Source organism: Cervus elaphus, chromosome 1, assembly GCF_910594005.1.
Source record: "Cervus elaphus chromosome 1, mCerEla1.1, whole genome shotgun sequence".
In the NCBI taxonomy this organism is placed as follows: Eukaryota; Metazoa; Chordata; class Mammalia; order Artiodactyla; family Cervidae; genus Cervus; species Cervus elaphus.
In genome coordinates, this window is record NC_057815.1 from 93450543 (window position 1) to 93465582 (window position 15040).

The following is a 15040-nucleotide window of genomic DNA, read 5'->3' on the forward strand; positions in this document are numbered from 1 at the left end:
TGAAGGGCATTGAATAGATATGATGAAAGAGAAGCTTTTAATAAATGTTGAGAAAACAAAAGACATACTAAGTTGTGTATATAAGAATATAAGGCAAGGTTACATAGGAGCAAACAGTAGACAGCAAGGTGAAGAAGGGTGGGGAACACATTAGATGAAAACCACATAGACATTGATCCCAGGCAAGTGAGAGACATAGAGACGCAGCATCTAAGCTACTGGGCTTTAGAGCCTGCTTATACCTACTGTCCTCTCGTCCTCTACGTAAGACTGACTCAACGCTAACGAGTATCTGCGTGCACACATGCTTTCAACCTTAAGGGCAGTGGCTGTCACGCACGAAGATAGAATTACATGACTTCACAACGAGAAGAGAATGGTCTCTATGGACTTTTTCTAGGTCAGTTCAAACACTGAGCAAATCTTGAAATTTCTATCCATCTTTTGTCATCTGACATCAACTTCTTACTCCATAACATCCTCAGGGCATTTTTCACTTCTGCATTCCTCAGAGTATAAATCAGAGGGTTGAACAAAGGTGTCCCAATTGTATAAAACACAGCTATCGTCTTATCCATGGAGAAGATGGTTGCAGGGCGAGTATATATAAATATGCATGGACCAAAGAACAAGATGACCACGATGATGTGGGAGATGCAGGTGGAGAGGGCTTTTTTCCTCCCTTCAGCACTGTGGTTTCTCAGAGAGTGCAAGATGACGACATAGGACAACACCAGCATGACAAAACCCACTGTACAGATGGCCCCGCTGTTGGACACCAGGAGGAAGTTGGTCACATAGGTGTCTGCACAGGCAAGTTTCAACAAAGGCTGCAAGTCACAGAAGTAGTGATCAATTACATTGGGACCACAGAAAGGCAGACTCAAGACTAGAAAAATCTGAGCTGATGAATGCACGCAGGACCCCAACCAGGTCAGGGACATTAGCACACCACAGACTCGATGACTTATGATGGTCGTGTAGTGTAGAGGCTTACAGATGGCCACATAGCGGTCAACAGCCATGAGGACAAGGATGAAGATCTCCAGGCAGCCAAAGAAATGGAATGTAAAGACTTGGATCATGCACTCACTGAAAGAGATAGTGGCATTCTTCAAAAGGGCATCAGCAATCATCCTAGGAGCTATGGAAGTAGAGAAGCAGGCATCATATAAGGATAAGTGGAAAAGGAAGAAATACATTGGACTCCCTAGTGCCCTGCTGGTCTTGATGGTAACAATAATCAGCAAGTTACCCAGCAATATCCCCAAGTAGAAAATCAAGAAAATGACAAACACTATTTTCTTCCTAACAGGATCTTGTGTCAACCCAAGCAGAATAAACTCAGTCACATTATTTTTCAGCTGCATGATTTCGTGAAAGAGGAGATGAGATGAGTACAAAATGATTAATCTGCAAAAAATAAGGAAATAATTCATAGGATGTTACATGATATTATGAAATATTGCTTTTGGAGGCCATTGTACCTATGATTTCTTTATGACTCATGTTAACACTTTGTGTGATAATTTTTAATGGTTACTGCAAAGGTTTACTGTACGTTTCAAATAAACTTCTGAAAGTAATAATTTCCTGTAAGATTTTCTTTTTAGAAAGCTTGCTAAGTTTGATATCAATATTGATTAAATTTTCCAATTTGCTGAATGTATAATTAAGAGATATGTCTTTGTTATTTTTTTCATTTGTTTGTCATTTTCAAAAATTTTATGGCACATGTTTTTCATGGTATATCACTTGGGATTTAGGATATACATGACTGCCTATGGAGGTTCATGATATAAAGTCACACTACACCTTTAACTCTGTTAAAAACATCATTCATAAACACTTATGTATCACATAATTGCTATACATAGAAATATACAATCATATATGTGTATACATATATTTAATATGTTCTACCTCTTCCTTGAACTCTTATTCCAATTATTGCAGCTTGAGCAATGGAACAGGAAATATACCCTTTAAATTATCTGCTGTTAACATCTTGAATGTGAAATTTTGTATTAGACAAATACTAACAATCAGAAGTAAACATTATTTCATATGCCATTATCTCATATATCCCAGTTTATCTTTTTTTCCAACTTCTAAAAACACTATTTAGAATACTCAGAATTCCTGAAGTTACGGTATTAAATGAAGAATGGTGGGTTATTACTCAAAAGTTAGTATTTTTCTCTTAAGTATCTTAGATCTGGAAAAAATTTGGGAGACAGCTGTGTGTCATCAGATGGTTGGTATAGGATCCAATCATGGTTTTATTCCCAGGAGAGTTTGTATTGTTCAAGTATCTGAAAATTTGCAAGTCTCAGAAAAAAGCAAAGAAGGAGAAACCAGAAGATGTACTTTTAAAAAGAAGCAATGCTGGTTTTCAATAGATACGGTCTTCACTTCTACGCTTCAAATGGATGTTACAAATTTAAAATGACTATATTTGTTAAAAATAAAGAGATAATCTTTTGACATGGGAGCTAGGAGAGAAGAGCTAAAAGAAAAGCAGGCAGGCAAAGCTGAAAAATGGATAAGGGTGAAACATTATCTAGTTAGCATTAGGCAGATTCTTCCATGTTTAAAGAGCTATCTTACAGCAGAGGCCACAGGGAGAAGCATCGCTTAATTTAAGGAGACTCTTTGTCCACTTCCCCCTGACTCAGTTGCCCTAGATGTCCATCTTTAGAGGAAATTCTACACTCAATTTATTTCTTTGCAGAACTTGCCATTCTTTGTGAAAAGTTTAACAGATTGTCCGAAGATTATTTATCACTCAATAGTCCAAGTAAAAGAGTATATAATCTACCCTCGTTGAGCTCCTCACTCTGTCCCCACGATTCCTGATTATTATTATTCCTGACCCACAGACACCTTAGAAAACAGCCGGCCTGCGAGTCAGAAGTGCCCCCAAGGTGCTCGTTATTCATGCCATATATATATATATTTATTTATTTATAGATATATTGATAAATTAATACTTCTTTTCTTTTCAGATTGTATTAGACATAGAACTGGTGCCTGGTGGAGGGCCAGGGTAAGTAAGGCCAAATGTGGAAGAACACTGGCAGGTACAGGTGTTGACGAAAAGGGAACATTTCCACCCAGCATTTCTCAGCAGCGCTCATCCCACAGAAAGGGCACATTACCTTTCACCTTAATTATTCTTTTCAGGTCTTCATGGCCATGTTTCTTCCAAAAGCTTTCTGAGAATTAGGTATTCACCTTTTCAAATTAAACCTTTGAAATGTGGAAGGTGCCAATTAAAAACTTGTGGTGCTATTTGGGAGAATATGAGGAGTGATGATTCTGTACTGTGGTATACAGTACTCTGTGCAACGCTGTCACATGGGGGTGGAAGGGTTGCTCTTCTCCCAGAGCTCTGTGGGGGTCACTGTCTCCACGAGCCTTATGCTTATTCCCAGGACTCCTGGCTCCAGTGAGGGTTCATCTTGTCACACTACCTACATCCACAGTACGTATGAACTTTCTCACACTCTGCTGTCTCTAGAATTTGTAATGAAAACAATAACGCATGAAATGCATTCCTCTATTATTTAATGACAATAATGAGCTTTAACATGTCAAGATTCATTGAGTTCATAACATCATTTTTCCTTGTTTGTGTTCATTTACTTCTTATATTAACAGTAAATCTTTAAAAAAAAAAAAAGAACTATTTCTTTTGCAGAGTTTTGTGGTAAAAAGTGCATTCAAAACAGATATGGAAATATATTAGAAAATTGTGATGGCTAATTTTTAATTACACCTCTAGAGTAAAACATGGAAACTGTTTTTCACCTACCTGTTAGAGGACAGTGAGTAAGTGTCGATTCTGACCATCCCTTTTGATAGCAACCTTTTCACAGAGCAGTGAAAAAAATGCTCTTCTCTGAATCCCAGGGGGAATATTTTAAGAAATAATGACATAAGGTTTTGGCTTCATAGTGTTCTCCCTAAAGTTTTCCCCACTATGCTAGTCAGAAACATCTCATATGTAATAAACAGCTTTCATTTGTCTATTTAGCTTATTAGGAAAACAAGTTAATTTTTCTCATGCCCTTTAATCACACATAAACAAGTATTTGGAATTCTTAGCTTCTTCACACTGAACAACCTTACCAGGGAAAAAGAGGAATAAAACAAATGAATGATAGAGAGAATAGGTAAAAAAAAAAAAAAAAGAAAGAAAGAATAAAAATAGTTATTCATGTAAATCCATGGCTGATTCATGTCAATGTATGAAAAAAAAAACTACAATATTGTGAAGTAATTAGCCTCCAACTAATAAAAATAAATGGAAAAAAAAGGAAAAAAAAGAGGATGAGTTAAATAAATTATGGAATGTATTAAAAAAAAGTTATTCATTAAAAAGAAAGTGGGTCATCCAGAAACAACTCTGCTACCTGTTAGTACCTAAATTATCCTTCCTGGTGTTCTAACTTAGCAGATCAGAAAAGTGTGTTATAATATAGTCAATGAAATGAGATATTTAGATAGGATCACGGACTCAATGGACATGATAATAATGACATAGGGCATGAATTAAATATTTGAAGTAAAAAAAAGCATAATCTAAACTAATCTTAGCTCTGCCCTTTTTAGCTGCCTGATTTGAGGTAGGCACTCTACACTTCTACTTCTTAAAGTGTAAAATAAGTATAAAAATGATAGTAGTAACTACAGAGACAGCCAATCCCTAGGCAGGTTGATAAGAAGTCTGGGGTCCCCAAAGAGGAGAAGGGGGTCTGGTGCTCTCAAGGAGAAAAGGACAAATGCTTTTTTTCTGTATGTCTTAGTCAATATAACAATGCATCTTGCTTGTTTCTCCTTAAGAAGAAATTTCTGACTAATCTTGTTATCTTAAAATGTATATTATGGGAGTAAATGTATATTATGGGAGTGGGTCTGGTAATATCTTTCTACTGTTAGTTCTAATCCTGTCATCTTAAAATGTAAATTGTGGGAGTGGGTCTAGTAAGATCTTTACAACCTTGAGACATCATTTTGATTTTTTGTAATAATCAACTGAAAAAGTACCTAACTCCCTTTTCTAAGACTAGCGAAGGGGGCACTCTCCGTCCCCCTCCTGAAGTCTATGTCAGAAGCTTTCTCTGTCTCTTTTCATACTTTAATAAAACTCTGCTACACGAAAGCTCTTTAGGGATCAAGCCTGGTCCCCGGTCCTGACTCAATCTTCTTCTTCAGAGATCATGAATCTGACACCGTTCACCATAAGCTATCACACCTTATGTGTTTTTAATGAAGCCTAAATGACAATGTATCTTTCCTTTACAATTAGCTTTAGCTAATATTATTATTATTTTTTGTGTGTGTGATTTATATTTTTATTTTTTTTTCTTTTTTTTAATTTATTTATTTATTTTTTTTTATTAGTTGGAGGCTAATTACTTCACAACATTTCAGTGGGTTTTGTCATACATTGATATGAATCAGCCATAGATTTACACGTATTCCCCATCCCGATCCCCCCTCCCACCTCCCTCTCCACCCGATTCCTCTGGGTCTTCCCAGTGCACCAGGTTATTATTATATTATTAGTGCTATATAATAAGATTGTTTCTCACCTGTTTTATGCATGAAATAATACCAATCACGATGTGGCCATTTGCAAACCCTTGCACTATACAAATGTCATGAACTGGCAGGTGTGTGGAGTGACATAAGTCTGAGGTTTTCTTCATGGAATCATACAGATCTTCTTCATCTTCAGATTACCCTTTTGTGGCCTTAATGTCATAGACCACTTTTTGTGTGATCTGAACCCTTTGCTCGACATTGCCTGCACTGATACTCACACTCCAGGATTCTTTGTTGTTGCCAACAGTGGATTCCTCTGTCTGTTAAACTTCCTCCTCTTGATGGGCTCCTATGTGGTCATTCTGTGCTCCCTAAGGAACCACAGTTTGGAGGCAAGGAGCTAGGCACTCTCCATTTGTGTCTCCCAAATCACAGTTGTTATCATATCCTTTGTGCCCTGCACATTTGTGTACCTGAGACCACCAGTTACTTTACCTATTGATTAAGCAGTTGTTATATTCTGCATTTTAATAACTTCCATGTTAACTCCCTTCATCTATACCTTGAGAAATGCCCATATGAAAAATACCATTAGGGATGTGTAATAGAAAAGTGATAAAAAAAAAAAAAAAGACGCATGGAACCCACCATGGGTTCCACTGATGCAAATGTCAAAAGTGCATTACTGATGTTTCCATCAAAGAATATGAGATAAAAGAAAAATAGATCGCCAGTATACTTCATAGATTCTGCAAGGGAAGAAGAAATGGGTGCAAGAAAAGTGAGGTAAATTTGGATATCTCACACTTCCTGATCTTAAAACTTACTGTAAAGCCACAATAATCAAAACAGTGTGGTACTAGCATAAAGACAAACATATAGAGCAGTAGAAAAGAGAGCCAGCAATATACCATCACACGAATGGTTAAATGATTTTTTACAAGTGTGCTAACATCATCCAAAGGCAAAAGAGGTTTTCAACAAATTTTTTTGGCAAAACTAGATGTCTATGTGTAAAAGAATGTAGGTAGATCCTTAGCTTACATCATATCAAAATATACTCAAATGGATCAAAAACGTTAACATAAGAGCCAAAATCTTGAAACATTTAGAAAAAATAGAGGAAAAGATTCAGGCCATTAAAGTAGGCAATGATTTTTTTTTTCGATGACACCAAAAACAAAGGCACAAGAAGAAAAAGTAGGTAAATAGGACTGTATCATAATTTAAAACTTCTATGTATCAAAGGATGCAATCAACAGAGAGAAAAGGCAACCCACAAAATGGAAGGGAACAAAGACATATCTGATAAGGAGTTCATATCCAGAATACATAAGGAATTTCTACAAATCAGTGACTAATAACAACCCAATTAATAAATGGGCAAATAAGTTGAAAGGAACTTTTATTCCAAATTTGTATAACCATGTTCTTTACAGTATTATTCAAAAGAATCAGATGTTTAAGCAACCAAAGTATCCATTTCTTCATGAATAAATAAACAGTATGTGGTATGCAGTCAATAGGACATTATTCAACATTTAACAAGGAGCAAGTATATGACTCATGGTACAACACAGGTAAATTGTGAGGATTGTTAAATAAGTTATTCATTTCTCATAGACTTTATCTTCTCTAATAGGTTTATATTTACAGGTGAAGTGAAGTGAAAGTCAGTGAGTTGTGTCTGACTCTTTGCGACCCCATGGAATGTATAATCCATGGAATTTTCCAGGCCAGAATACTGGAGTGGGTAGCCGTTCCCTTCTTTAGGGGATCTTCCCAACCCAGGGATCAAACCCAAGTCTCCCACATTGCAGGCAGATCCATTACTGTCTGAGCCACTAGAGGAACTCATATTTATAGGTAGTTTGTAAAAGCATACAGTTTGCATACACCTCACATTCAATTTCCCCTTCATCAGATTATATTATTACAGTACATATGTCACAGCTAATTAATGACCATATCACATATTTTAACTAAAGTCCATACTTTAATTTGACTCCTTTTTTACTAATGCCATTGCTTCTCCTCCAGAATGTGATCCAAGCAACCACATTATATTCACTTCTCGTTTTTTTCAGCTCCTCCAGACAGTGATGATTTCTCTGACTTTTCTTGAATGACCTAGACCTTGATAGCTTTGAAGAGGACTAGTTATACGCTTTGCCTTAAAACTCTCCCTGGGGGCTTGTCTGATATTTTACTCACAATTAGACCAAGGTTATAGGTTATTGGAGAACCAACCACAGAGATAAAGTGCTATTTTCATCATATCATATCAGTGGGTAAGTACTCTCAGTGTGATTTATCACTGGGCTCTTAATTCTGACCACCTACCTGAGGTACTGTTTGTCATAATTGCTCCCACCTACCCTCCCCCCCCCCATAAATTTACTGTTTTTCCTCATTCTGCACTGCGTTCTTTGGAAAGAAGTCACTTAAGTGTGTGCACAGCTCACACTGACGTGGTGGAGAATTTGAGGGCAGAATATCTATATAAATTATTTAGAGTTCTTCTGTCTATTTTCCCCTAATTATTTAGTTATTCAATTATTTGCATCATTATGACTCGCAGATATTTATCTTGTACTTTCAGGTATATCTCAGTTTTATGTTCTTTGTTTTCTTGCTGACCTTTTTCCTAGCACTGGGCATTGGGGGCGTTCTTGTTTGGCCCCTGTGTCCCTTTGAATTATCTTCATCAGTGTGTGTGAAGGGAGGGGACACTTAAGGGAATGGCCTTCTTGAGAATTCTATACTTTGCATCATCCACAGGTAAATACAAAGGCAAAAGAGATACATTTGCACAGTCAAGGATTTCAGAAAGTGTGGGGTGAAGTTGGAATCATCTCTGTCTTCTGATATGCAGGTGAGGACATAAGTCTCCTCATGAGATCAAAGAATCCCTGGTTCCAGATAAACAGAATTTTAGGATTACTTGTTTTATTCTCAGCCGAGTAAACAGTGTTCAAATTTTCCTTGGGCTGAAAAGAGGGCAACTGAACATCCTAACCTCTGCATGAACTCTTAAAGAGCTAACATTACTTTTATTGAAGAGTAACAGTTTATATGACACTTGGAGAAAGAGAGTCTGATTAATGACACTGTGAGTGTCTAACACATATAGCCCAGCTATGGAGAAATAGAAAGCTTAGAACATTTCTAGGTGTGTTTTGCATTCTAAGGTCAGATGATAGAAATAAAGGACTTGCACAGCAACTTCTGATGAAAATGAGCCCTGCTTGGTAGGACTACTGGAACTGAGGATGCAGGAGATGAACAAATAGATATAATATCTTCTTGTGAGTTTCAGGATATATTCCATAGATATGATAGTTTGCGGTGGATGTATGAGAATGCAGACTTCCCTTTTCCTCAATGGCATCTGTGCATAGTAAAGTGAGAAACACTGCTAAACTGTAATCACAGAAGGTTTCCTTAAAGCTTCCATCCATTCAACAGACATTGGTCAAGAAAAGCACCTACTATTTTCTAGGGGCTCAAATTCAGTAGTTTATGGGTAAAAACTCTGATCCTTGTTGCTTCCTTCCAACTAGTGTGATTTGTATACATGCAATTTTAATATATGTATATCTATATGTCTACATAGTTATACAGATATAAGTGTGTTATGTGAATGATTCACATGTGGCTATTATTGATGTGTATATATATATATATATATATGTGAACATACATAAATATAGATGAGGTATATTTATATAATATTCTTCATATATATAAACAGCAAACAATTTTTTATTTGATTGTTGAAGTCTAGACAAGAGTATACTTGGAAAACACATAATTAGACAAGTACACCTTTAGTTAAATGTAGCTGCTGCTGTTCAATGTGATTTCAAAGCGTTTAGTTCTATAACTACCTCTATTCTTGCCTCAGCATCTTACTCATGCTCTCAAGTCTTATATTCTCTCCAAAATATCACTGTCCCTCCTGCCTAAATCAGAAGACAATTGTTATGGCTCAAGGATGTGCAATTGTTAATAATAACCCATCAACTAAGATGAGGTTTCAAGCAACATTAATTTTTTTTTAGCAGAATAAGTTTGATTTTTGTGAGAAGATTCAGAGTCTTGGGCATTTAATAGAGATTTATACAATAAATTTTTTCAACATCAGAATAAGAAATGATACCTAACTATGATAATTGAAGTATCATGTTTTCTAGAATAAATCTGGTTAAAAGAAATATTGTTTAGTACAACACATGATAATGATGTATTTCAAATTTACCAAAGAGTACATCTTAAAAATTAGGCATGGCTCATGTAGCTGATGCCAGCAAATGTTTCCTCACACAGAGAATACAAATCTATGCTCTTGTTGACATCCTTCTAAATATACATTGTTAATATATGAGTATATACATGTAATATGTATTATCCTATTTTTAATTGACTTATCATTCTAGCATACAATTCTATGCTCTTACTTTTCACTTTAAAAGACTTTAGATAGCATTGATTATGTATCTGCTTTGTTTTTATGAATGGCTCTATCAATGGATGGTATTACTGTAAGCATCCCTATTCATTAAACTCCTTTCAGATGTGTTTTAAGTCATTTTTTATCTTTCGCTGCCTTAGAAAGTGTTGCAATGATAGCTATTGTCCTTATGAGCAAGAGTATCTGTAGGGAATGGAATCACTAGATCCATGTCCATGTGCAGTTGTAATATTATAGATGGTGAAAATTACCTCTTAGGAGATTGTGCCCAATTACACTCCTACAAAAGTGAGGCTGACTAACACCCACAACTCATCAGCGCTCTATGTCAACAGACTTGCACCACAAAGGACACTTTATAAAAAAGATAGATGAAAATATCATCTAAATGGACATTAAATTTGAATGTATTAACTAGTGAATACAAATGAGCACATTTTCATGTGGTTAATTTTCTGATTGCTGTGACCCCATGGACTGTGGCCCATCAGACTCCTCTGTCCATGGGATTTCCCAGGCAAGAATACTGGAGTTGGGAGCCATTGCCTTCTTCAGAGGATCTTCCCGACCAAGGGATTGAACGCTGGTCTCCTGCATTAAAGGCAGGTTCTTTAACATCTGAGCCACCAGGGAAGCCCCTAAATATATTTAATAAGGAGAAAAGACTCTTTTAACATGGATTATTTTGCCTATTATTTATTTTGCCATATTTTAAGCTTTAAAGTGAAATCCATTTATATTTGAAAATTATGATCTTTCTAGCATATAAGTAGTAAACATCCTTTTCCAGTTTGACATTTGTAATCTGCTATTACCTTCTATTTGAATAAAATAAAGGTGTGAATGCATGCTCCTTCACTTAGTCGTGTCCTACTCTGTGACCCATGATCTGCAACTCACCAGGCTCTTCTGTCCATGGAATTTTCCAGGCAGGAATAAAGAGTGGACCGCCATTCCCTTCTCCAGGGGATCTTCCCAACACAGGGATTAAACCCACTTCTGCTGCATCTCCTGAATTGGCAGGCAGATTTTTTTTTTACCATTGAGCTACCCAGGAAGCCCTAATATAGGGGACATAAGCCAATTTGTCTAGTGTTTGGCATTTAGCTAGATACGATAAATAATAATTGCCTTTTAATTTCCATATTTTCTTACTTAAGATGAGAGGACAGGACTTTTAAGACATATCACAAAAATGTTAATGAAATGTTTCAGGTATGACTTGGAGCTTCTTGGGTTCATTTTATAATTTCCTGGTGTTTGATTTTAAACCTGAAAATTGAAACAGTGTTCTGATTTATGGGAAATGTTCTATTTATATTTTTCCTTCATTTTAGATTCACTGAGACTCTGTGTCTTAAGAAAGCATATTGAAAGAAAAAAAAATAATGAAGTGGACAGCATATTATAGATTAAAGATTTTACATGTTAATAACAGGAGCTGTCTTTAAAACTGTAAACAACTCGAAATGTTTGAGAAGTAGAATAAAAAGTAAACTTTGTCAAAAGCAACCTATTAAAATAAGTGACATGATGACCTGGACCAAATTACTGTGTATTCATTACTAAAATTTTATGTTTATTTTTTCTTTCTCTCTGTCTCACCCTCTAGCCTGTGTGTGTACTTATTATGTCTGAAGAATAATTTATTTTTCATTGTTTTCCCATTTCTTGCATTATTATTTTCATATGCAATCAAGGAAATTAAGTATTATACATTCCTTTTCATTCAGATAAAAGTAATACATAGTGGATAAATGAGTGCCCATTGAATAGTGGCAGTCCCACACTTATTTGGGCTCCGACCCTTGTAATCATAAGTAGCTTTCCTTATGATTACAGAATCTTTTTTCTAACCAGTGTTTTCCTCTCATCAAGTGAAACAATGCTGCAAAACAACAGTGTAACTGAGTTCATACTGTTAGGATGGACAGAAAATGGTGTATGCAATCTTCCTCATTTTCTATTTCGGAACCATGGTGGGGAATTTGCTTATTATCGTGACCATCAAGTCTAGCCGGACACTTGGGAGTCCCATGTACTTCCTATTTTATTTGTCCTTGGTTGATACCTGCTTTTCAACTTCCATGGCTCCCAGATTAATTATAGATGCTCTGTCTGCAAAGAAAATCATATCATACAATGAGTGCCTGACTCACGTCTTTGCACTGCACTTTTTTGGCTCCATGGAGATCTTTGTCCTGTCCTCACGGCCATTGATTGCTATGCAGCCATTTGCAAGCCTTTGCATTACCCAACCATTATGAGCCGGAAAACCTGCATCATCTTGATTGTTCTTGCATGGACAGTATCTTTTATACATTCTATGGCCCAGATTATCCTGGCCTTGAGATTGCCCTTCTGTGGATCCAATTTGATTGATCACTCTTGCTGTGATATGCAGCCCTTGTTGAAACTTGCCTGCATGGATATTCATGTGATGAACCTACTGGTGGCGTTTAATAGTGGGTTCATTTGCACACGCAGTTCTATAATTCTGATAACCTCATATATTGTTATCCTGCATTCACAGGGCAGAAGGGAAGAAAAAGGCTCTCTCCACTTGCCCTTCCCACGTCATTGTAGTTGTCTTATTTTTCGGGCCATGTATATTTATCTATTCCCATCCCCCGACCACGTTTCCCATGGACAAGATGGTAACGGTATTTTACATGATTGGAACCCCCTTCCTCAATCCGCTCATCTCCACACTGAGGAATGCAGAAGTGAAACATGCCATGAGAAAGGTATGGCGTGTCAGAATTACCTCAGAAAGCGAGAGATGAATGGAGGGCCTTGCTTGATTACTTACTGAGTCATGGTTTGACTTGTCTGTACAGATATATGAGAGTACGTCTTTATTGTGGGAATGATCTATTCTCTCATAAAGGGTTATGAGTTGCTCCTTTTTCTAGTTCACAAGTAAGATGAATGCCAAAGTTTCTCATTCTTACATGGACCATACTTACAAATTCTAACCTTGTTCTCCTGTTTATTTTGAAATAAATTCAGTAAAATAGTATGAGTTTTCTTTTTCTCATTTTTTTTTAAATTTCCGAGTCAATGCAAAGTTCACTGACTACATGTCATGCATAAGGAGGGCCATATAGTATAAAAAATATTTTTAAAATATAAAAATTAAATATATATATATATATAAAACAATAATGGCTCCATCATAAAATCATCTAATTTACTCCTGTATAAAACCAGCACACACATATATACATACAGACGCTGTACAGGTTGTCATGGTTATTTGTATTTTAGATGAAAAAGTGATGAAGTTAAAGAGATAAAGAAGAAAATAAAATGAGTTAACATGCAGGTGAAAAATAAAGTTAAGATAATAGAATAAGAAGTTGTACAAGGAAAGAAAATTTAGGATTTTTTATGTGTTTCAAAAGTATTTGTAGTTAAAATTTGGAAATAATGCAATCTTTAAACAATTTTTAGAACATCATATACACACGATGCATAATTTTGAATATTTACCTGCCCTCAAAAGTGATTCAGAGAAAAGAGAAACTATGAACTCTAAGCATCCTTTCACTTCTCTCAGGAAGAAGTAGAATTCCTGATATATATCCAGTGCTTTTTTGTTTTCATGCTATGTCTCAAAAAATATTACAAAGTTCCATATGTCCATTGAAAATATACAAACAGAAAATCTGAAGTTCAGAGAAGTGAACATACCCTTGAGATTGTTCTAAGAAGTACCAGAAGCAAGGCTTTAAACCAGATCCATATGTATTCTCTGTAAGAAATAAAGGCCTCTAATCCGCTTTATCCCTTAATTCACACATCTTCAACATGACCTACAACACAGGAAAAGTCAGGAATTGATGAAGTGGTCATGAACTGTTTTTATTCTAGTTTAGAGATGAATAGTAGAATATTATGATTAAGAGTATATGCTTTGAACTCAGACTCTATGAATCTAAATCCTGTCTCTACCATCTTATGGTCCTTTACTTTCAAGGAAAAGAGATGGAATGCTGGGCCTCATTTTTGTGTGTAGATTGAAAATGAAAATAATTCCTGTATTATAGGCTTGCTGTAAGGATTAAACAAGTAGTATACATAAAGAACTCTGAATAAACATGACAATTTAGTAAGTCTATTTTCATCATAAAGTGGATTTTTTTAAAAAATCTACTAAAATGTATAAATTTTAATAATAGCCATCATATATATTTACCAATAATAGTTTTATTTCACTCAGTGAAGGCACTTTATAATTACAAATGTTCAGTAATGGAGAAGGCAATGGCAACCCACTTCAGTACTCTTGCCTGGAAAATCCCATGGATGGAGTAGCCTGGTAGCCTGCATCATGGGTTAAAAAAAAAATATATATTTTTAATAAATAGATAAATGTTCAGTAAATATATCAGTCTAGTATTGTTAACACTATTAAATTTAAATCTAAGAGAATGTTAAACACATTGCTATTGCTTAAGACATAAAGAAATCTTTAGGGCACAAGCGTCAAGCTTTTTACATTTTGTGTCATCAACTTTAAATAGAGTTAATGTGGAATCTAAATCTAAAATCTAAAAACCGAAAGAATAACAAATAATAGTCAACTCACAGATGAATGGATAAAGAAGCTGTGGTACATACACGCAATGGAACAATACTCAGTAATAAAAAGTCAATTCTAAGGAGGTGGATGAAACTAGAGCCTACACAGAGAGAAGTCAAAAAGAGAAAAACAAACATTGTATATGAACACGTATATACATGGAATCTAGAAAGATGGTACCGATGAACCTATTTGCAGAGCTGCAATGGAGACAGACATGGAGAACAGAGTTAGGGAGGAAAGTGGGGGGTGAGAGGCGTGGAGAGAGCAGCCTGCAAACACAGACGCCACCGCATGTAGAACAGAGTCAGTGGGGTTTGCCTTTGGCTCAGGGGACTCAGACTGGGGCTCCGTAACAACCTAAAGGGCTGGGAAAGGGTGAACGTGGGAGGGAGGAACGTATGTACACCTATGGCTGATTCATG

The 15040-nt window shown here is 35.9% G+C and overlaps 1 protein-coding gene and 1 pseudogene across 1 annotated transcript; one reads left to right on the plus strand and one right to left on the minus strand.

Annotated features, from left to right (window-relative positions):
• Window positions 1-401: 401 nt before the first annotated feature.
• LOC122703004 (olfactory receptor 4C16-like) lies at window positions 402-1370 on the minus strand. Its single transcript, XM_043917079.1, has one exon. The coding sequence runs from the start codon at window positions 1368-1370 to the stop codon at window positions 402-404; it is 969 nt and encodes a 322-aa protein (XP_043773014.1).
• Window positions 1371-11912: 10542 nt separating this feature from the next.
• LOC122675850 lies at window positions 11913-12813 on the plus strand (annotated as a pseudogene).
• The last annotated feature ends 2227 nt before the right edge of the window (window positions 12814-15040 follow it).

Excerpts from the sequence above, each read along its gene's own strand:
- LOC122703004 (XM_043917079.1), bottom strand. The coding sequence starts at position 1,370 with ATGCAGCTGAAAAATAATGTGACTGAGTTTATTCTGCTTGGGTTGACA.